We start from the raw sequence: 21,476 nt of genomic DNA, 5'->3' as shown, positions 1-21,476 counted from the left end.
GAGGTACTGTAAAATGAGCTACATTCAAATCTATAACAAATTCATTTCTATTATTATTTTATAAAGAATGTTTATTTTAAAAAAATTTAAGTAAATAATAATTTAACTTTAAATGATATCAAACATTATAAAATTATATATATTCATATTTATAAAGTAGATATATTTGCATATACAGTGGACTCTTGATATAGTGATCACGCGATATAATGAAGGATTTAGTTCATCCCTTTGAGAGTGCATTATATTGAGAACACACTGTATATAAAATTTCTGTGTAAATATCTGTTGTTTGCACACACACACGCCTACACACACATATATATAGGCCTATAATTTAGCGTTTTATTTTCTTACAAAATTACCAAATTTTAACGTGAAATTCGGATAAATTTTTTATAAAAATTTATAAATAGTTAATGTATTTTTAAAGCGTAATTCAAGCTTTTCATTTTGTTATATGTATAAAAAATTTAAAAATAAGATAAATCTAATACTTATTTAAAGTACCTGTGACTCATTAACACTCTTCAGTATCAACTTAACAATTCTTTATCATCCAAAAAAATGAATATTTTCCTAGAAAATGTGATTACGGAATAATTTCCAGAATTGAAACGTCCAAATAAACATACATTCTACTAAATTATTCCTAATATCGGTCATTTGCGATAAGGCTATCGAAATTTTCTTCTCTTATTATAATATATAACATTTAAAATTGCTTTCATGCTACGTACTAAATTGTTACTAGACAATTGAAGAAATATGATTGATATTGTATGTTAACACAGAATCATGAGATAGGAGCCATTTGAGTCAGACCCTAAGTACATGATGTAATGGTCAAAATGTGGTGTGCAATATCTGTATCACGAACCATGGACCCAATTTTCTTTAACGATAGTTAATTCTGAACGCTACATTACAACCGAGTTCAATCCATTTGTCACCCAAGTGTGAGACCAAGAAAGCTTCTTCGTTACTTTTTTAGCAAGACAGCGACCATACAAAAACATTCTAAGATAATTCATCAATTTACCGTCTTATTCTACTTTTAAACATAATTTTTTAAATAGACAAACATTAATTTACATATCAATAAATGAATAAAAATCTTCCAACCTTTATTACAAAAATCTATTAACGATACAGTACATAAAAATTGAAATCTTATTTTTAGATTTTCCAATAAAATAAAATTTTACTGGAATTGTTTTTTTCTATTTAATAATTCACTCGAAAGTTGTAATTAGAGATATTTCTAATCGAAGTTAATTAAAATAGCTAATGAGTGTTCTGTTTATCTTGAACTTTCTTGCAGTTAGTTTTAGATGAACTTTTCGTTTTTTGCAAACACCAAATATAAATCAGATAGAAGTTGCTAATTAGTTTGATAAACTATACTGTATTTTGGCACACGTATCGTAATTGAGTACATCTGCTCTGTACGAAACAGTTTAAAGCCACTTAATGCTTGATACGAATAAAATCAAGTGTATAATATGTATGAAAATATTTACACCCGTAATAAATAATGCTGAAAATAGACTACAGTATATAAATAACATATTAAGTAAGAATTACAACAAACACAAGAGAGAAAATAGTGTAATTACAATGAACAATTGGGGACTTCGCGTGATTCTGAATCTTTATCGAATGAAGATTCAGATCTTATATGAAGCTATATTTTAATTTTGTTTATGAATTATCATCATCACCTTATTTTACGAGATGTTTGTAAGCATGGGAAAAAAATATATCCTTTGATGAAGAAAGGTATTACTGTCAAACTAACATTGAGTAATTAGGTTTGGGTCAATATAAGAATGAAATATCGAAAGAGATCAAAGATCTTAACGAGTCTTGTCTAATTTAATGAAGATAAATACAAAATGTCGGTCAGTAGAAGATGAGATAATTAATATTTAATTATAAATATAAAAATAAACTATAAAATTAATTTTTATAGTTTAGTTTTTAACATATAAGATTGAAAGAATATTTAAAAAAAAAAAAAAAAACGTTAATTTCTATAGCGTTTAACACGAGAATTTCGATTATTTTAGAAAGTTTTAGAACATAGAAATCTGTTTTAGATCTTTTCTAAATACATTCATTTATATTATTGTGTAAATCCTTTGTATTTATCTTGCAACCATCCTTCAAGGTATATTCGCTGTCCCCGCTGGCTAGGGTTTAAAGTCATAAATTCACAAACAGCATACAGAAATTGTAAGATTTCTGAAAACTACAAAAGTTTTTCGGTGCGTTTTAAAAAATTTTTTAATTAAATCAATTAAATTACAGTAGAGCGTCGTTTATCCGAATCAATTGGGGACTAGGGTTGTTCGGATAACTTATGTTTCGGATAACCGATTATGTACGAAAAAATATATTAACCTATACTATGTTGAAATTTTTCCCCGTCGCGTGTCGCTTCGCGTGGAATTTTCGTCGATGTTAAGCTTAACGTAAACTTTTTAAAATAATAATCGTGGCTATAGTATCATTAAAAATTATTTCTTTATTTTGTTTGTACAAAATAAATATATTGAAAAATATAAAAACAAAAAAAATTTTACTTTAGAAGTTAATCTAGTATCAAAAACGTTCGATTCAGCACCACACACGGTCCTCAGAAAAACACCACACAAAAGTGTCAGTGCTGCCAGCTAAAACACACACACCAACAAAAAAAAATATATATATTGGAGTAGCCCAAGATACAGTATAGCCAAAGATTGCAGCGCCACAGCACTAGCAAAAATTTTAATTTGCTGACTGGAATTCTTTCGGATAACCGACGCTCTACTGTAGATAGTTCTTTTACAAATTATTAAAAAATTATACTTCAGAAGTTAATTTAGTATCAAAAACATAAAATATTTGAGTAGCCCAAGACATAGCCAAAGATTGCAGTGCCATAGCACTGGCAAAAATTTTAATTTGCTGACTGGAATTCTTTCGGATAAACGACGCTCTACTGTAGTTAGTTCTTTTACAAATTATTAAAAATTGAAATTTGGGATCCTGTTTAAGTCATATGCATACTGTACAGGATGGAAAGTGCCAGAAAAGAAAAATAAATAAATCTGCCTCTAAAGTATCACCTTGATAATATCAGGATTTAAAAAAAAAAAAAGGAATAAATGAATGTTTAATTACTACTTTCTTCAGTTTTTTTTATTGTGATATATATTAGTAAAAGGAGTAATGTAATAAAAAGAACTTTAAAGAATAAACATTCTTTCTATACATTAATAAAATATATGAGGGGACTACAAATCAATGTCATCATCATCACAATTGTTATAAATGTATTATATTTATAACAATCAAATTTCCATTTATCTGTTTGTATTATAAACAGATAAATGGAAATTTGATTGTAAAATGCCAAATAAATTCAAAGCTAGATATTCTGTCAGCAGCAATTCTTTTAACTATTTTCATTAATTACTTTGAAGAATACTTATGTAATATATTGTGTTAAATAACTTCCACATACAGTAAAACCTGTGTAAACTGGAATTGCTGCAAGATACCAAATTTTTATTCCAGTTTGGCAGGTTTCCATCTCATTTAACATGGAAAGCATTCTTTGGAATGGAGTGATTTCTTCCATTTAGGCAGGTTTCACTGTATTTGATTGATGACATATTTTATAGTAACCTCTTAACCCAAACTCATTGAAAGATAAAATTAACTAAAGTTTATATAGTAAGTTCACCGAGGATGAAGTTTAGCAAAAATTGACATAAAATGCTTTAATATAGATCTACAATTAATAAATAGAAAAATTTTGATCAGTCGCCAAAGTTCTCGACTGTTTAAATATAAATAAAAATTAATTTTTATTTATATTTAAAATATAAAGAAAGTGCATTATATTCACTAGGTTAAAAAATTTCATATTCTAAATGCAGTTGGTCATTAAATCATAATTGTATTTTCAGAGATTCACACAAATTACCTGATAGTGGAACCGTCGGTCCCGATAGTCATAGAGCCGCCACCGAAAGTAAGTATTGGGCAAAGAACTCTTAAGTGCAATTTGTGGCAATCTTTTTTGAAGACTGGAAAATGGTAAAAAATATTTGTTCGTATGTCGTGTTGTAAAACTTTGTGATTTTATTTTTTCAGGTGAAGAAAAAGCATCACAGAAACAAGAAGAAGAACCAGCAGGGGAAGTGTAGTCAAAAAACTGATTCCTGTAATTTTAACTACTTCTCTAGTCTTAATAACTGTGATATTAGCAATGCTACAAATTTAGATCAGAAGGGTACGGCGGAAAGAACTAAGGATAGTGTGAACTGTGAGAACACTTTTGATATTAAACAGAATATTCAAAAATGTAGAGAGAAAGAGAGACCGAAAGCCGTGCCACTTCAAAACTTGACTAACGGTCCAAGATATAACGGTATTGTGCCCGATGTTTCGGACGACAAATTCAGCTTCAAGAAATTCTTAAAGTTGCAGAAGAAGAATTCTTTCTAGTCTTTAGAAAAAACACTTATTTTAATTGTTTTATTTGAAATATTTCAAAATCATTAAATTATTAAAATCATTAATCATTTTAAAAGTTTGTAAATTGTTCTTATTTATAATTTATACACTTACGCTGCAATTTACACTCTCTGCTGAAGCTTTCCGATTAACGAGACGGTATCGTCGACGAGAATGTCGAAAATAGCATCGGAAAGTTCGGTTTTGATAAATATCTCGTCCTGTTCGTAATTTACCCAGGAACACTCTTCTTCTCTCAGTTCTTTTATTAATATATTGTCCACGAAGTCGCGTTTCTTTCGACCCAGTTTCATAACTGATTCGTTCTTCTTAGATTCCGTAGCAATGTTCTTTATGCCTAGTAACTGGAGCGTCTTTTCGACTACAGTGTTTACAAATTGTTCGCCGTCTCGAGGAAATGATTTTTGCGTCAGCTTCCACGTTTTTGTCCACGGAGCAGGTTTCTCGTTGGCTTTACTAAAAATAATTAAATAAAAATATACCTCTTCTTTTATTATTTCGAATATAGGAAAATTTATACACACCTGTTTAAATTTAGTATCATGTCCCTAGTGAGATCACACAAAAACTGTTTATATAACACTTGACTCTCTGTTGCCAAATCACTGTTTTCTGCATTTTCTTCATTAAACTGATAAATATTTATGTTATCTTTCAGAGTTAAAGCCATTTCGGTCACCATATCTTGTATTTCTTTAGGATCATTAACAATTACAGAGAAAGACTCGTTCTTCTTCGGTTCGAATTTAGAAAACGGCAAAGCGGACGGAGGAATGTATGGTGGAGGAGGTTTGTTAGGAATCTGACGATAATAGTTCTGATAGTGTGGAGGCATTTCTTCCTGAGCCAACTGTGCTTCTTTATTTTCAAAACCAAAATCATCGTCAAACCATTCCGATTCTTCCAGGAAATCAGACTTCTGTAAGGGATTAATTAATTAAAAAAATCAATTATCTTAACCACTCGACAGTGAGGGACGGATATATTCGTCCAGGGCAATCGTGTGGCAGTGGTGAGGGACAGATATGTCCATTAAATTCTTTTGGGGTATCGCCAAAAACTACCGCGAAAAAAAAAAAAAAGAATTATGTAACAATAAAAAGACTTTTCTTTACTAGACATAACTGTTTACAAAATCTTTTTCTGAAATGGTCGTGAGAAAAAACACATGGAAAAATACTTTAAAAATTGAAAATGTCTATTTATACATACAGTATGTATAGTCAATTGGCTATTTAACCCTTTTAAAGCCATGATGTAAAGATGACAGTTTTAATGTTATTTATAATTTAGGATATCCTAAATTTCGATTATCAATATCCTAATTGTGATACCCATTATTGAGAAATGAGAATTAAAAATAATGGCACTGAGGAAAATCTTGATAGCAAAATATCAAAATTTTATAATACATCGGTGAAAACATGTTCTTGTTCATTTTGAAATTCTTTTAGGGCACCATGTCGTCATATTTTAATGATAAGAAAATATAATAATTTGGACATATTTTCAAAAACTTGCTTTCATGCAAGATATATTATTTCAATTGAAAATGCACTAAGTATGGATACAGATGTAAATGTAGACATCGATGATGATCATATCGAAGATGAAACTTTTACTGATGATTTTGATTGTCCCAACAAAATATTATTGGATAGGGAAAAATTCAATATGGCACTGGCGATAACTAAAAATATTGCAGATATTTTGTCTAATTATGGAACGCAAACCTTCAATAAATGTGTAGAGGAATTAAAAGTAATAGAAATGTAAGAAATGGAATTTCTCTTTTTGAACACGAGAGTAGTGGGCTTAGTACAATTGAACCAGAAGAACAAATTTGGTCTAATAACGAGCCCTGTTCAAATCAATCAAATAAAAAATTAAATCCAAAGGATGTCCGAAGAGAAAGACTAAGCAGACCACTTTTCACAAAAAAAAAAAAAAAAAAAAAAAAAAAAAAAAAAAAAAAAAAAAAAAAAAAAAAAAAAAAAAAAAAAAAAAAAAAAAAAAAAAAAAAAAAAAAAAAAAAAAAAAAAAAAAAAAAAAAAAAAAAAAAAAAAAAAAAAAAAAAAAAAAAAAAAAAAAAAAAAAAAAAAAAAAAAAAAAAAAAAAAAAAAAAAAAAAAAAAAAAAAAAAAAAAAAAAAAAAAAAAAAAAAAAAAAAAAAAAAAAAAAAAAAAAAAAAAAAAAAAAAAAAAAAAAAAAAAAAAAAAAAAAAAAAAAAAAAAAAAAAAAAAAAAAAAAAAAAAAAAAAAAAAAAAAAAAAAAAAAAAAAAAAAAAAAAAAAAAAAAAAAAAAAAAAAAAAAAAAAAAAAAAAAAAAAAAAAAAAAAAAAAAAAAAAAAAAAAAAAAAAAAAAAAAAAAAAAAAAAAAAAAAAAAAAAAAAAAAAAAAAAAAAAAAAAAAAAAAAAAAAAAAAAAAAAAAAAAAAAAAAAAAAAAAAAAAAAAAAAAAAAAAAAAAAAAAAAAAAAAAAAAAAAAAAAAAAAAAAAAAAAAAAAAAAAAAAAAAAAAAAAAAAAAAAAAAAAAAAAAAAAAAAAAAAAAAAAAAAAAAAAAAAAAAAAAAAAAAAAAAAAAAAAAAAAAAAAAAAAAAAAAAAAAAAAAAAAAAAAAAAAAAAAAAAAAAAAAAAAAAAAAAAAAAAAAAAAAAAAAAAAAAAAAAAAAAAAAAAAAAAAAAAAAAAAAAAAAAAAAAAAAAAAAAAAAAAAAAAAAAAAAAAAAAAAAAAAAAAAAAAAAAAAAAAAAAAAAAAAAAAAAAAAAAAAAAAAAAAAAAAAAAAAAAAAAAAAAAAAAAAAAAAAAAAAAAAAAAAAAAAAAAAAAAAAAAAAAAAAAAAAAAAAAAAAAAAAAAAAAAAAAAAAAAAAAAAAAAAAAAAAAAAAAAAAAAAAAAAAAAAAAAAAAAAAAAAAAAAAAAAAAAAAAAAAAAAAAAAAAAAAAAAAAAAAAAAAAAAAAAAAAAAAAAAAAAAAAAAAAAAAAAAAAAAAAAAAAAAAAAAAAAAAAAAAAAAAAAAAAAAAAAAAAAAAAAAAAAAAAAAAAAAAAAAAAAAAAAAAAAAAAAAAAAAAAAAAAAAAAAAAAAAAAAAAAAAAAAAAAAAAAAAAAAAAAAAAAAAAAAAAAAAAAAAAAAAAAAAAAAAAAAAAAAAAAAAAAAAAAAAAAAAAAAAAAAAAAAAAAAAAAAAAAAAAAAAAAAAAAAAAAAAAAAAAAAAAAAAAAAAAAAAAAAAAAAAAAAAAAAAAAAAAAAAAAAAAAAAAAAAAAAAAAAAAAAAAAAAAAAAAAAAAAAAAAAAAAAAAAAAAAAAAAAAAAAAAAAAAAAAAAAAAAAAAAAAAAAAAAAAAAAAAAAAAAAAAAAAAAAAAAAAAAAAAAAAAAAAAAAAAAAAAAAAAAAAAAAAAAAAAAAAAAAAAAAAAAAAAAAAAAAAAAAAAAAAAAAAAAAAAAAAAAAAAAAAAAAAAAAAAAAAAAAAAAAAAAAAAAAAAAAAAAAAAAAAAAAAAAAAAAAAAAAAAAAAAAAAAAAAAAAAAAAAAAAAAAAAAAAAAAAAAAAAAAAAAAAAAAAAAAAAAAAAAAAAAAAAAAAAAAAAAAAAAAAAAAAAAAAAAAAAAAAAAAAAAAAAAAAAAAAAAAAAAAAAAAAAAAAAAAAAAAAAAAAAAAAAAAAAAAAAAAAAAAAAAAAAAAAAAAAAAAAAAAAAAAAAAAAAAAAAAAAAAAAAAAAAAAAAAAAAAAAAAAAAAAAAAAAAAAAAAAAAAAAAAAAAAAAAAAAAAAAAAAAAAAAAAAAAAAAAAAAAAAAAAAAAAAAAAAAAAAAAAAAAAAAAAAAAAAAAAAAAAAAAAAAAAAAAAAAAAAAAAAAAAAAAAAAAAAAAAAAAAAAAAAAAAAAAAAAAAAAAAAAAAAAAAAAAAAAAAAAAAAAAAAAAAAAAAAAAAAAAAAAAAAAAAAAAAAAAAAAAAAAAAAAAAAAAAAAAAAAAAAAAAAAAAAAAAAAAAAAAAAAAAAAAAAAAAAAAAAAAAAAAAAAAAAAAAAAAAAAAAAAAAAAAAAAAAAAAAAAAAAAAAAAAAAAAAAAAAAAAAAAAAAAAAAAAAAAAAAAAAAAAAAAAAAAAAAAAAAAAAAAAAAAAAAAAAAAAAAAAAAAAAAAAAAAAAAAAAAAAAAAAAAAAAAAAAAAAAAAAAAAAAAAAAAAAAAAAAAAAAAAAAAAAAAAAAAAAAAAAAAAAAAAAAAAAAAAAAAAAAAAAAAAAAAAAAAAAAAAAAAAAAAAAAAAAAAAAAAAAAAAAAAAAAAAAAAAAAAAAAAAAAAAAAAAAAAAAAAAAAAAAAAAAAAAAAAAAAAAAAAAAAAAAAAAAAAAAAAAAAAAAAAAAAAAAAAAAAAAAAAAAAAAAAAAAAAAAAAAAAAAAAAAAAAAAAAAAAAAAAAAAAAAAAAAAAAAAAAAAAAAAAAAAAAAAAAAAAAAAAAAAAAAAAAAAAAAAAAAAAAAAAAAAAAAAAAAAAAAAAAAAAAAAAAAAAAAAAAAAAAAAAAAAAAAAAAAAAAAAAAAAAAAAAAAAAAAAAAAAAAAAAAAAAAAAAAAAAAAAAAAAAAAAAAAAAAAAAAAAAAAAAAAAAAAAAAAAAAAAAAAAAAAAAAAAAAAAAAAAAAAAAAAAAAAAAAAAAAAAAAAAAAAAAAAAAAAAAAAAAAAAAAAAAAAAAAAAAAAAAAAAAAAAAAAAAAAAAAAAAAAAAAAAAAAAAAAAAAAAAAAAAAAAAAAAAAAAAAAAAAAAAAAAAAAAAAAAAAAAAAAAAAAAAAAAAAAAAAAAAAAAAAAAAAAAAAAAAAAAAAAAAAAAAAAAAAAAAAAAAAAAAAAAAAAAAAAAAAAAAAAAAAAAAAAAAAAAAAAAAAAAAAAAAAAAAAAAAAAAAAAAAAAAAAAAAAAAAAAAAAAAAAAAAAAAAAAAAAAAAAAAAAAAAAAAAAAAAAAAAAAAAAAAAAAAAAAAAAAAAAAAAAAAAAAAAAAAAAAAAAAAAAAAAAAAAAAAAAAAAAAAAAAAAAAAAAAAAAAAAAAAAAAAAAAAAAAAAAAAAAAAAAAAAAAAAAAAAAAAAAAAAAAAAAAAAAAAAAAAAAAAAAAAAAAAAAAAAAAAAAAAAAAAAAAAAAAAAAAAAAAAAAAAAAAAAAAAAAAAAAAAAAAAAAAAAAAAAAAAAAAAAAAAAAAAAAAAAAAAAAAAAAAAAAAAAAAAAAAAAAAAAAAAAAAAAAAAAAAAAAAAAAAAAAAAAAAAAAAAAAAAAAAAAAAAAAAAAAAAAAAAAAAAAAAAAAAAAAAAAAAAAAAAAAAAAAAAAAAAAAAAAAAAAAAAAAAAAAAAAAAAAAAAAAAAAAAAAAAAAAAAAAAAAAAAAAAAAAAAAAAAAAAAAAAAAAAAAAAAAAAAAAAAAAAAAAAAAAAAAAAAAAAAAAAAAAAAAAAAAAAAAAAAAAAAAAAAAAAAAAAAAAAAAAAAAAAAAAAAAAAAAAAAAAAAAAAAAAAAAAAAAAAAAAAAAAAAAAAAAAAAAAAAAAAAAAAAAAAAAAAAAAAAAAAAAAAAAAAAAAAAAAAAAAAAAAAAAAAAAAAAAAAAAAAAAAAAAAAAAAAAAAAAAAAAAAAAAAAAAAAAAAAAAAAAAAAAAAAAAAAAAAAAAAAAAAAAAAAAAAAAAAAAAAAAAAAAAAAAAAAAAAAAAAAAAAAAAAAAAAAAAAAAAAAAAAAAAAAAAAAAAAAAAAAAAAAAAAAAAAAAAAAAAAAAAAAAAAAAAAAAAAAAAAAAAAAAAAAAAAAAAAAAAAAAAAAAAAAAAAAAAAAAAAAAAAAAAAAAAAAAAAAAAAAAAAAAAAAAAAAAAAAAAAAAAAAAAAAAAAAAAAAAAAAAAAAAAAAAAAAAAAAAAAAAAAAAAAAAAAAAAAAAAAAAAAAAAAAAAAAAAAAAAAAAAAAAAAAAAAAAAAAAAAAAAAAAAAAAAAAAAAAAAAAAAAAAAAAAAAAAAAAAAAAAAAAAAAAAAAAAAAAAAAAAAAAAAAAAAAAAAAAAAAAAAAAAAAAAAAAAAAAAAAAAAAAAAAAAAAAAAAAAAAAAAAAAAAAAAAAAAAAAAAAAAAAAAAAAAAAAAAAAAAAAAAAAAAAAAAAAAAAAAAAAAAAAAAAAAAAAAAAAAAAAAAAAAAAAAAAAAAAAAAAAAAAAAAAAAAAAAAAAAAAAAAAAAAAAAAAAAAAAAAAAAAAAAAAAAAAAAAAAAAAAAAAAAAAAAAAAAAAAAAAAAAAAAAAAAAAAAAAAAAAAAAAAAAAAAAAAAAAAAAAAAAAAAAAAAAAAAAAAAAAAAAAAAAAAAAAAAAAAAAAAAAAAAAAAAAAAAAAAAAAAAAAAAAAAAAAAAAAAAAAAAAAAAAAAAAAAAAAAAAAAAAAAAAAAAAAAAAAAAAAAAAAAAAAAAAAAAAAAAAAAAAAAAAAAAAAAAAAAAAAAAAAAAAAAAAAAAAAAAAAAAAAAAAAAAAAAAAAAAAAAAAAAAAAAAAAAAAAAAAAAAAAAAAAAAAAAAAAAAAAAAAAAAAAAAAAAAAAAAAAAAAAAAAAAAAAAAAAAAAAAAAAAAAAAAAAAAAAAAAAAAAAAAAAAAAAAAAAAAAAAAAAAAAAAAAAAAAAAAAAAAAAAAAAAAAAAAAAAAAAAAAAAAAAAAAAAAAAAAAAAAAAAAAAAAAAAAAAAAAAAAAAAAAAAAAAAAAAAAAAAAAAAAAAAAAAAAAAAAAAAAAAAAAAAAAAAAAAAAAAAAAAAAAAAAAAAAAAAAAAAAAAAAAAAAAAAAAAAAAAAAAAAAAAAAAAAAAAAAAAAAAAAAAAAAAAAAAAAAAAAAAAAAAAAAAAAAAAAAAAAAAAAAAAAAAAAAAAAAAAAAAAAAAAAAAAAAAAAAAAAAAAAAAAAAAAAAAAAAAAAAAAAAAAAAAAAAAAAAAAAAAAAAAAAAAAAAAAAAAAAAAAAAAAAAAAAAAAAAAAAAAAAAAAAAAAAAAAAAAAAAAAAAAAAAAAAAAAAAAAAAAAAAAAAAAAAAAAAAAAAAAAAAAAAAAAAAAAAAAAAAAAAAAAAAAAAAAAAAAAAAAAAAAAAAAAAAAAAAAAAAAAAAAAAAAAAAAAAAAAAAAAAAAAAAAAAAAAAAAAAAAAAAAAAAAAAAAAAAAAAAAAAAAAAAAAAAAAAAAAAAAAAAAAAAAAAAAAAAAAAAAAAAAAAAAAAAAAAAAAAAAAAAAAAAAAAAAAAAAAAAAAAAAAAAAAAAAAAAAAAAAAAAAAAAAAAAAAAAAAAAAAAAAAAAAAAAAAAAAAAAAAAAAAAAAAAAAAAAAAAAAAAAAAAAAAAAAAAAAAAAAAAAAAAAAAAAAAAAAAAAAAAAAAAAAAAAAAAAAAAAAAAAAAAAAAAAAAAAAAAAAAAAAAAAAAAAAAAAAAAAAAAAAAAAAAAAAAAAAAAAAAAAAAAAAAAAAAAAAAAAAAAAAAAAAAAAAAAAAAAAAAAAAAAAAAAAAAAAAAAAAAAAAAAAAAAAAAAAAAAAAAAAAAAAAAAAAAAAAAAAAAAAAAAAAAAAAAAAAAAAAAAAAAAAAAAAAAAAAAAAAAAAAAAAAAAAAAAAAAAAAAAAAAAAAAAAAAAAAAAAAAAAAAAAAAAAAAAAAAAAAAAAAAAAAAAAAAAAAAAAAAAAAAAAAAAAAAAAAAAAAAAAAAAAAAAAAAAAAAAAAAAAAAAAAAAAAAAAAAAAAAAAAAAAAAAAAAAAAAAAAAAAAAAAAAAAAAAAAAAAAAAAAAAAAAAAAAAAAAAAAAAAAAAAAAAAAAAAAAAAAAAAAAAAAAAAAAAAAAAAAAAAAAAAAAAAAAAAAAAAAAAAAAAAAAAAAAAAAAAAAAAAAAAAAAAAAAAAAAAAAAAAAAAAAAAAAAAAAAAAAAAAAAAAAAAAAAAAAAAAAAAAAAAAAAAAAAAAAAAAAAAAAAAAAAAAAAAAAAAAAAAAAAAAAAAAAAAAAAAAAAAAAAAAAAAAAAAAAAAAAAAAAAAAAAAAAAAAAAAAAAAAAAAAAAAAAAAAAAAAAAAAAAAAAAAAAAAAAAAAAAAAAAAAAAAAAAAAAAAAAAAAAAAAAAAAAAAAAAAAAAAAAAAAAAAAAAAAAAAAAAAAAAAAAAAAAAAAAAAAAAAAAAAAAAAAAAAAAAAAAAAAAAAAAAAAAAAAAAAAAAAAAAAAAAAAAAAAAAAAAAAAAAAAAAAAAAAAAAAAAAAAAAAAAAAAAAAAAAAAAAAAAAAAAAAAAAAAAAAAAAAAAAAAAAAAAAAANATTTCTCTTAATTCATTAAATTATAAAGAAGACGTTCTTGTGTTGTAGATTTCTTTGCTATTCTAGCACTAGATTCAATATTCTGATTTGGAATACATCCTCCTGTCTGTTTTTTAGCAACTTGAGGTCGAGAAGGAATATCGGTAATTGACAAATTATTAAAACTAAAAATAAAATGTTTTATTAAATTAAAGTAGTTTACTCTGTTATTAATCCATAGCCATAAATATATGTGGTTTTGAAAAAAGCATTTATTTATTTATTATTCATTAACAAATCCTGTATAATCCAAGCACAAAAGTATATATTTATTAAATTTATCCATTAATAAATTCCCTGAACTTTATAAAATATTAATAAACTGGAAAAAAAATCAGAATTATTTTGTCATGCAATCAAACTTATTAAAATGAAAAATGATAAGTAATACCATTTAAATTAAAATTATTTATCTTTTTTGTACTTTGTAAATTTTTAGGAAATTCCTATACTTGGGAGAAATTTTGGGTCCTGAAAATATTTTACACCCATTTTCATGAGTTGTATTGCACAACATTATTTCTTGCTGCCTGCAGACGACTACACTTAATCAAGAATATTATCAGCAAAAAATCAAGGCAACCAAGGAGGCAAATTTCCTGACTTTCCATGATTTTTTCTGAACACTAATGAAAATTCCTGTTTTTCCTTATGTTCCAGGTGTATAGGAACTCTGTACACTATTCAGGTGATAATGGTTACCAATGTAAGAAATATGACTCTTCCAGTATTGAAGTGATTAGTATAATAAGGGAAATTAAGTTAAAGAAGCTAGATGTTATTCAAGAATTAAAACATTACAGCATTAAAATATTACAGCATTAAAACAATATTAATGCTACAAAAATGCTAATGCTGAAAATTCTAACCTCTGATGGTGGAGATAAATTATCTCCATTGGCCACATTTCTACGAAGACGACGAGATTCTGCAACGCGTGGTTGCTTGATCTGTGGCTTAACAGGTGTCGTCTCTAACGAAGTGTACCATGTCCCCGATGGCTCTAATTTTTGTTCTAACTCTTTTTTAGCTTTTTGAATATACTGATCGTAAGCCTAAAAATAAAACAATGTAAGTGAAATCAAAATAAGAGTAAATTCAGGTTATAATAAAATATTCACTTCAATCTGTTTTTGTAGAGATAATTCTCGTTCTTTTAACTGCTCACGATATATTCTTTTCTGTTCCTTTTTCAATCTGCTGACTTCTAACTGACGTCGCTTCAGTTCGTCACTTAATGCTAGAATGCGACCCTCTATATCGCTCTGATCTGAAGCAGTCTCTAAAATTTGTAAGTTCATGCAATTATTTTGAATAGTTGGGATAATACAGAAAATATATTTATAGTTTTCACTTACCAGACTGAGAAACTGTAAAAGAATCATCAGACCCACTCGAATCATGCCGATGATGCGTATGAGGAACTAAAGGAATCCGAATCATCGCAGGTGGTTTCTTATTCAGTCCCCTATATTTTTGCTTTGGTACTGTCCCATTTTGTAGTTGAGAATCAATATTTGAATGATCAGTTGATTCAAATGATTCAGAATAAATTTCTGTTTCTGATAATCTATTATAAACAAACAAAAAAAAAATCTGTTATGTATTATAAATCAAAATAAGTAATATAATTTTGTGTGGTAGTATATAACCTGCACTGGCATATACCCAAAAAACAATAGACTTATTATTATTGAATTACACAAAGTATTTCATAAGAAATTTAAATATAAGCTAATAGTCAAAAAATTTAAAAAACATAGAAAGATCAACTATAACAAGAAATTTAGATGTAATTATTACATGAGGTATTTGGTTATAACGTAATGAAATGCAGATTTGACCACAGAAAAATGAATATTAACCCTTTCAATAATAACTTTGTTGTTGCTGTTCTTTTGACCTTGCACTGACGTTCTAACATTCATTCGGAATTCTTAATTTTTTAATTTCAGAACTGTGATTAGCATATATTTTTGTTAGATATAGTGATTCTATAAATTACATTTTGAATATTTGTAAGTATTNCTTATTATTATTGAATTACACAAAGTATTTCATAAGAAATTTATAGTAAAAAATTTTAAAAAAACATAGAAAGGTCAACTATAACAAGAAATTTAGATGTAATTATTACATGAGGTATTTGGTTATAATGTAATGAAATGCCTCAATATAATTACAGCAAGACATCAAAAATCCAGATTTGACCACAGAAAAATGAATATTAACCCTTTCAATAATAACTTTGTTGTTGCTGTTCTTTTGACCTTGCACTGACGTTCTAACATTCATTTGGAATTCTTAATTTTTTAATTTCAGAACTGTGATTAGCATATATTTTNATGCAATCAAACTTATTAAAATGAAAAATGATAAGTAATACCATTTAAATTAAAATTATTTATCTTTTTTGTACTTTGTAAATTTTTAGGAAATTCCTATACTTGGGAGAAATTTTGGGTCCTGAAAATATTTTACACCCATTTTCATGAGTTGTATTGCACAACATTATTTCTTGCTGCCTGCAGACGACTACACTTAATCAAGAATATTATCAGCAAAAAATCAAGGCAACCAAGGAGGCAAATTTCCTGACTTTCCATGATTTTTTCTGAACACTAATGAAAATTCCTGTTTTTCCTTATGTTCCAGGTATATAGGAACTCTGTACACTATTCAGGTGTTAATGGTTACCAATGTAANAATAAAAAAATAATATATTTATTTTACTTTATTGCTATACCTACCAATCTATCAATACTTTAAATTTCATTACCTATATTTCACTGATTTAATGATACTTCATAGTTTATTGATTACTTTATTGAACAACATTGTAATTGAACTTTTATAAATAATTATAGTTTTATTTATTATTGTGTAGTTATTATCTTATTATCAAAATATTAATTGTAATAACAGTGCATACAGTACAGCATAACAGCCGGAATATAGGAACATACAGTCAGTATGTATAAATAGCCAATGGCATATACATACTGTATGTATAAATAGCCATGTCCTTAAAAATTTCCCACCTTTATTCTCCACTACTTTGGGATAGCACCATACCTGACTATCCCACTGTTGAAAACTGTTAATGCAGAAACTTTAAAAAAACAAGCCAAAAGAACAATTATTATTAAGGATATGTTTTATAAAAAAATCAGTAGAAATTTTTCAATAGTAAAACTACAAGAAATTCAATAAGTAGAAAGACCTATTCCAGTGGTTCTCAAACTGGGGCATAAAAATAAATGTTATTCTTCATTTTTTCTTGCAATAACTCTAAAACTTAAATTTCTGGTAATGAGAAAACCATTTTTTCACAGACAATTCCAAAAACAAATGTTCAAGGCGATAAAATAAAACTGTAAATTACACATCAATTTGGAAGAAAAGTTTACCCATTGAGACACGAACCAGCGTCTTGCAAATCAGAGCAAGGCACGCTAACACCGAACCGTGCCATTTTGACGTATTGAGCCTATTTTGCACAATTTTGCAGTTTTTTAAAAATGTTTGAGAAGTGCACTTTCTCCCTTTGCTGAATAAAGGTATGTATCAAAGTTCACCCACGCAATCACCCTATAGTAATGTCCCCTTATTAGTAAGTTTAGACAAAGGAAAAGCTGTTACATGAGGTTACAATTATAATTTAAAACAGAGAGATAATATAGTGGAAAATAAAATGGATTCTTGCAAATAACCCACAGGTTATTTGCAAGAAATTATGGTAATGAGAACAGAATGCAAACTGATTTGATGGCAAGGTATAAACTAAAACAATCTAGGACCAGAGCTTAAACAACATTCATGACTTTATAAGTAAACTAGAATTGAAATAACCTACTCATATTCAAAATGAATTTTGATCATATTACAGTTATTTTTGTTGATAATTTAATTTTTAAAGAGTGGTTTTAGATTAATGCATAACTACATTCAAATTAAGAATTTGCTGCCTAATCTTGAAATTAAAAATTGAATTCAAAATGCATCATAGAAAAATTATAAATATATTAAAATTTATGTATTTTAAAAGATAATCTCGAATAATGTCTAATGTCTGTACATTGGCAAAATCATATAAATCTTATCAAATTTACTTTCTTTCATAACTGTATTCAATAATATCTTCTTCCAATATCAAACTGTTAGTAACTTTGATGACTTTCTTATTTTGTATAATTGCATAAACAAAATTGACAGTGCATTGGAACAGATACAACTACCAATTACATAAAAATATGTGAAAAATTTAAATTTCAGACAGATTATTCAAGTTAAACACATATTTATTAATGTTTATTGTATTGAAAATCCTTTTTAAATAAAAAAAAAATCTGTATTTGGAAATATAAGTAAAATTAATATATAAAATGGCCCACTAGTGGATGAAATCAATTAGCAAAGTTGGCCAGCCCATTAGTGAGGTGCATATCAACTTTTCTGCTAAATAAATACTTTTTAAACTTGATTGTGATTAAATTCTAAATTTATTGTTTTTGATTCACCCAAATGCAGTACCACATCAATTATCCAGCAAGATTGAAACTGGAAGTGGTCTGGATTTCTGGGCAAAGGCTAAATCTTGGTATGCAAATGACAATGTTTGTTTGTTCACTGTACACTCCTAGGCCATTTGACCAATTGCTACAAAACTTGGCAGTTACGTTCGCATACTACAAAACTTAGATAATATCGTACATCCCACCCCAAAATATTGACGGGATTTCTATAAACCAATTAATTTGTCTAAATTAGATTTGCTGATTTACACATAGCACCATCTATTGGCAAAAATTTAACAAAATAATTAACTAAATATAATTCTTACAAAAAAATATATAATTTTAAAAATATATCTGCTTATATAAGCCATTGATCCCACTGTTTGTATATCTGTCATCTGTCACAGAATGCCTAGACTGTGCACTAGGGGCATCCTTAGCGATGATTTTCAGCTATTATAAATAAATTATACTATTAGTTTAAATAACAGTATATATTATTTTTATTTGTAATAGGAATTTATTAATCCTCTTAAAATATAGAATACCATATATAGTGTAACATTTAGGATGAAAATTAAACAAAGAAAAGTGAAGAACATAATGAAACTGACATCAAGTGACACACATTGTGGAAATCAAATCTAAGTTATAATTTATTTTGTTGGTGGATGTTCCTGTATGCTATATCTAATTCACTTTATCAGTTTTTATCTTTTATTCATATCAAATGTTACAATATATAAAAACACTTACCTGGTTTAAAAGAACGGGTTCAAAAGAACTAGTCATTTCAGCTTTTTCAATTTCAAGATCAGTAGTAATTTCCCAATTATTATCTTCTAAGTTGTCTAATAATGGAGACAAAATCATTAGATCTTGGGGTCTAGATTTTGATTGAACCGATTTTCTGTCATTTAAAGTGGCTAAAATTCGAGTCACTTTCTCTGTAATATCCGAAACATCTTTCTTCACATTTTTTGATTCTGATGCACTTATGTTAATGTCCTTTTTTTCTCTGGTAATTTGCAACATACAATCGACAGAATCTTCAATTAGGTATTCTGACAGATTTTCAGAAATAAAGTCTGAAGGCTTCTTTTTGCTTTTATCTACGATTTCTGTGGATGAATTTTCACTACTAGATATAATTTTTTGATTTAAAGTACGAGTTTTGATTGTATCAACGGTATCTGTGTAAAGCCACTGAAAGATATTTTCTGTGATATCATCCACCAGATTCTCTTTTTTTATTTTTTTATCATCAAGTGATTGAGCACTTATTTCTGCATTTGATTTCTGCGTTTCATCTTTTTTATTGCCACTTTTATTTGATGAATCAGTAATTGTTTCTGTGCTTCTAGAGCTTTTTTCACTAGATAATGTTTCAGCTGCTTCCGATAGAACCTCTAAATCTTCAGAAATATTTAAATCATTTTCAGTATTATCATTTTCTTGAGCAGTATTTGTAGTCTCTTGTATCACAGTATTCTTAATTTCGGATTGTGTCAATCCACTTTTTTCAGACAAATCAACGTGCTCTTCGATATCATCGCTATTTTCTTTCAGTGATTCCTTACTAATTTCATCTTGTGATATTTCTGAACTTATTAAAGAAGCTGAAGGAGTCAAACTATGATCCTCATTTTCACCAGAAATAATTTTTGATGTATTCTCTTCTGAACTCTGTGACCCAAGAGTCTTTTTATCTGTAAATAAAAAGTCAGTATTACATATACATATATTAAATCTTAATATTTCTTTGTGGACATATGCTAGCTACATAAAATAAAAATAAATTTAAATATTAATTAGATTATTAATTGCCGAAATCCACTTCTAGACACTTTTAGTAATACTGGTTTTACTCAAATAATCCGTGCACTTATTCTAAGAAAATCACTACAAAAAGTCAGATTGTGCAGTTTATTCAAAACAAATTTGGTGACACAACTCACAAAGTACAGGGTGCTTCCAGTTACTAAGCATTTTGTTGCTTTGTTTATCTAGTTAAGAAAAATTTATCACTAACAATTTATCACATTTGAATTCTTTGCATTACATTATTTTTACACTTTAATAACTTTTTACTCATTCAGCAATGACATCTAAATTTTTGTTCTTTTGGATAAAGTGAGTTTAGTTTTGTCAACTTTGTCCCCAAAGTGTCCCCATTCCTTGTCAGATTAAATTTTTATAATCTGAGTAATTATGTGAATTCTTTGATGCAAATTATTTAAGTTATTTTATTTTAAAAAATCATAACTTGAGAAATACTACTGGAAAAAAATCATAAAGACAACAGCAAACGTTTTAANTACTGGGATGACATATGTGTTTATTGCTTTAACTGTGTGTTTTGCATTTAACTGTGTTCTGAGGATAGCATTTAACCTACTTTGGTATTCTTTAATTAATCTTTGCTTTATTTGTGTATGTTCCGTTAGTTTGGCCTGTTGGAATCCTAAATACTTGTAGAACTTGCCCTCTTCCATGGATTCAATAATGTCCTCATTTCCAAGTGCAAAATCTTCTTTCTTCAGGATTCCTTTTTCTATATGAAGTGCTTTGCATTTGTCTAAGCCAAACTCCATTTTTATGTCCTTAGTGTATGAGTGTGAGATTTGTAGGAGCTGCTGAAGTCGTTTTTGTGTGGATGCATAAAGTTTCATGTCGTCCTGTACATGTCTGATATTGTAGCCATATTGCATGTTGTTTAACATGTTGATAATGGATTCAGGGTTAGGCAGAACCAGAGAAGACTCAAGGAATCTCCTTGAAAAATTCCTCACCTAATGAATATTTTGTTTGTTTGTATGGAAGTGTTGCTAATCCTGAGATGTAATGTTGTTCTCCAGTGATGGATGTATTTTGTACATGTGTAGAATATGTAGCAACTGTGTGGAATGCTGTCGAATGCTTTTCTGTAATCTATATATGCCATGTGTATGTTTCTGTGTTGTTTGTGTGCTTGCTGTAGAATGACTGAATCTATGAGTAACTGTTCTTTGCATTCCCTGTGATTTATACAGCAACCTTTTTGTTGTTCCGTAAGAATGTCGTGTTCTTCAACATGTTTGTATATTTTGTTTGTGATACATGCTGTCAATAATTTGTGGTGTGTTGGGAGACGTGAAATTGGTCTGTATTGTGTGGGGTCTGTGGTGTGGTGGTGTTGTAGGTTTCATGTAGGTGATGCCCTGAGTAAGAAATTTTGGTATGTCTTGTGGATTATGATGATATGTGTTAGATGTTTGGCTAGTTCCTGATGCAGTGATGTGAATGTTGTCTACACCAGGTGTCTTCTGTTAACAGCGTAGCGGATGTCATGTATGTTTATTTCAGCACAGGACAAAGTTGGTATGTTGTGCAAGTTTCTGTTCTCCTCTTCAATCCAACCTGCCTCAGCATTGGACCAAAGAGAAGACCAATAAGTTATGAGTTCTTCTTCTGTTGGTGTGCCACTGTGCTGTGTATCAGTGTTTGTTTTGGTACTGATTTGTCTGTAGAAAAGTTTTTCATTGTTTGTGAATAATTTATTTTGTTGTTTTTGTAGTGTACAACATGTTTTGTATCGTTTGAGTCTACGTGCTTTGGCTAAGAGTTTCTGTTTTAGTGTATCGATGTATTCTGTAATGTGTGTGTTGTGATGTACATGTTTTGTGTGGTTTTTGAGTTGTTTTTAGTGTATTGTGTCAGCCTGCCTAATTGCTGTCTAATGTCATTTATTTGTGTTTCTATTCTTCTCTGCCAGGCAGGCTTGTGATAGGATTGTGTTTTGTGTGTGTCTGTCTGCAATTGTATTTTCAGACCATGGTGTGTTACTACCGTGACTGCTCCAGCATAAACTAATGTATGAATGTCTGAGAGTGTAGAAATTGAATGAATGTAGTTTGGTAGTAAGTGAGTGTTTACATAATTTAATGTTTTTCCTACTTCCTTTGACGTATTGATTTTTGGTATTCATGGTCTTTGTGTGGGATCTGTACCTGTATATTTAGTGAGTGTTTCCTGAAATATAAGTGGGAGCATATTAACTAATTCTATGTCTACGTTATCAGTGATGGATGGGGAAGTGCCTGCAGTATCATTAGTGGTACTTGTTGTGTGTGTGCTGTAATCAGTGCTTG

General features: G+C 21.0%; 2 protein-coding genes across 5 annotated transcripts in view; one reads left to right on the top strand and one right to left on the bottom strand.

Annotated features, from left to right (window-relative positions):
* LOC111620888 (SUN domain-containing ossification factor-like) overlaps positions 1–4,574 on the top strand; it is a 48,738-nt gene extending 44,164 nt beyond the window's left edge. For 3 of the 4 annotated variants that reach the window (XM_023362900.1, XM_023362902.1, XM_023362901.1), the window contains 2 exons: positions 3,963–4,027; positions 4,150–4,574. In XM_023362900.1, coding sequence (XP_023218668.1) covers positions 3,963–4,027; positions 4,150–4,503 — 419 coding nt within the window. In that variant the 3' untranslated portion in view covers positions 4,504–4,574. The remainder of the gene's footprint in view (positions 1–3,962; positions 4,028–4,149) is intronic. The other variant, XM_023362903.1, reaches the window with a different exon arrangement.
* A 19-nt stretch (positions 4,575–4,593) lies between these two features.
* On the bottom strand, positions 4,594–21,313 carry LOC111620921 (centrosome-associated protein 350-like). Its single transcript, XM_023362948.1, has 4 exons — positions 21,283–21,313; positions 18,103–19,055; positions 5,058–5,452; positions 4,594–4,989 (listed from the first exon to the last, which is right to left on the bottom strand). Exons 1-4 carry the CDS (start codon positions 21,311–21,313, stop codon positions 4,635–4,637), a joined length of 1,734 nt encoding a protein of 577 aa, XP_023218716.1. The 3' UTR covers positions 4,594–4,634.
* Positions 21,314–21,476: the final 163 nt, after the last annotated feature.

The sequence above is a fragment of the Centruroides sculpturatus genome, unplaced genomic scaffold (assembly GCF_000671375.1).
Source record: "Centruroides sculpturatus isolate CEXI.00-Female unplaced genomic scaffold, Cexi_2.0 scaffold17, whole genome shotgun sequence".
Lineage (NCBI taxonomy): Eukaryota > Metazoa > Arthropoda > Arachnida > Scorpiones > Buthidae > Centruroides > Centruroides sculpturatus.
The sequence above is the reverse complement of the archived record's forward strand: the minus strand, read 5'-3'. Positions and strand labels throughout refer to the sequence as shown.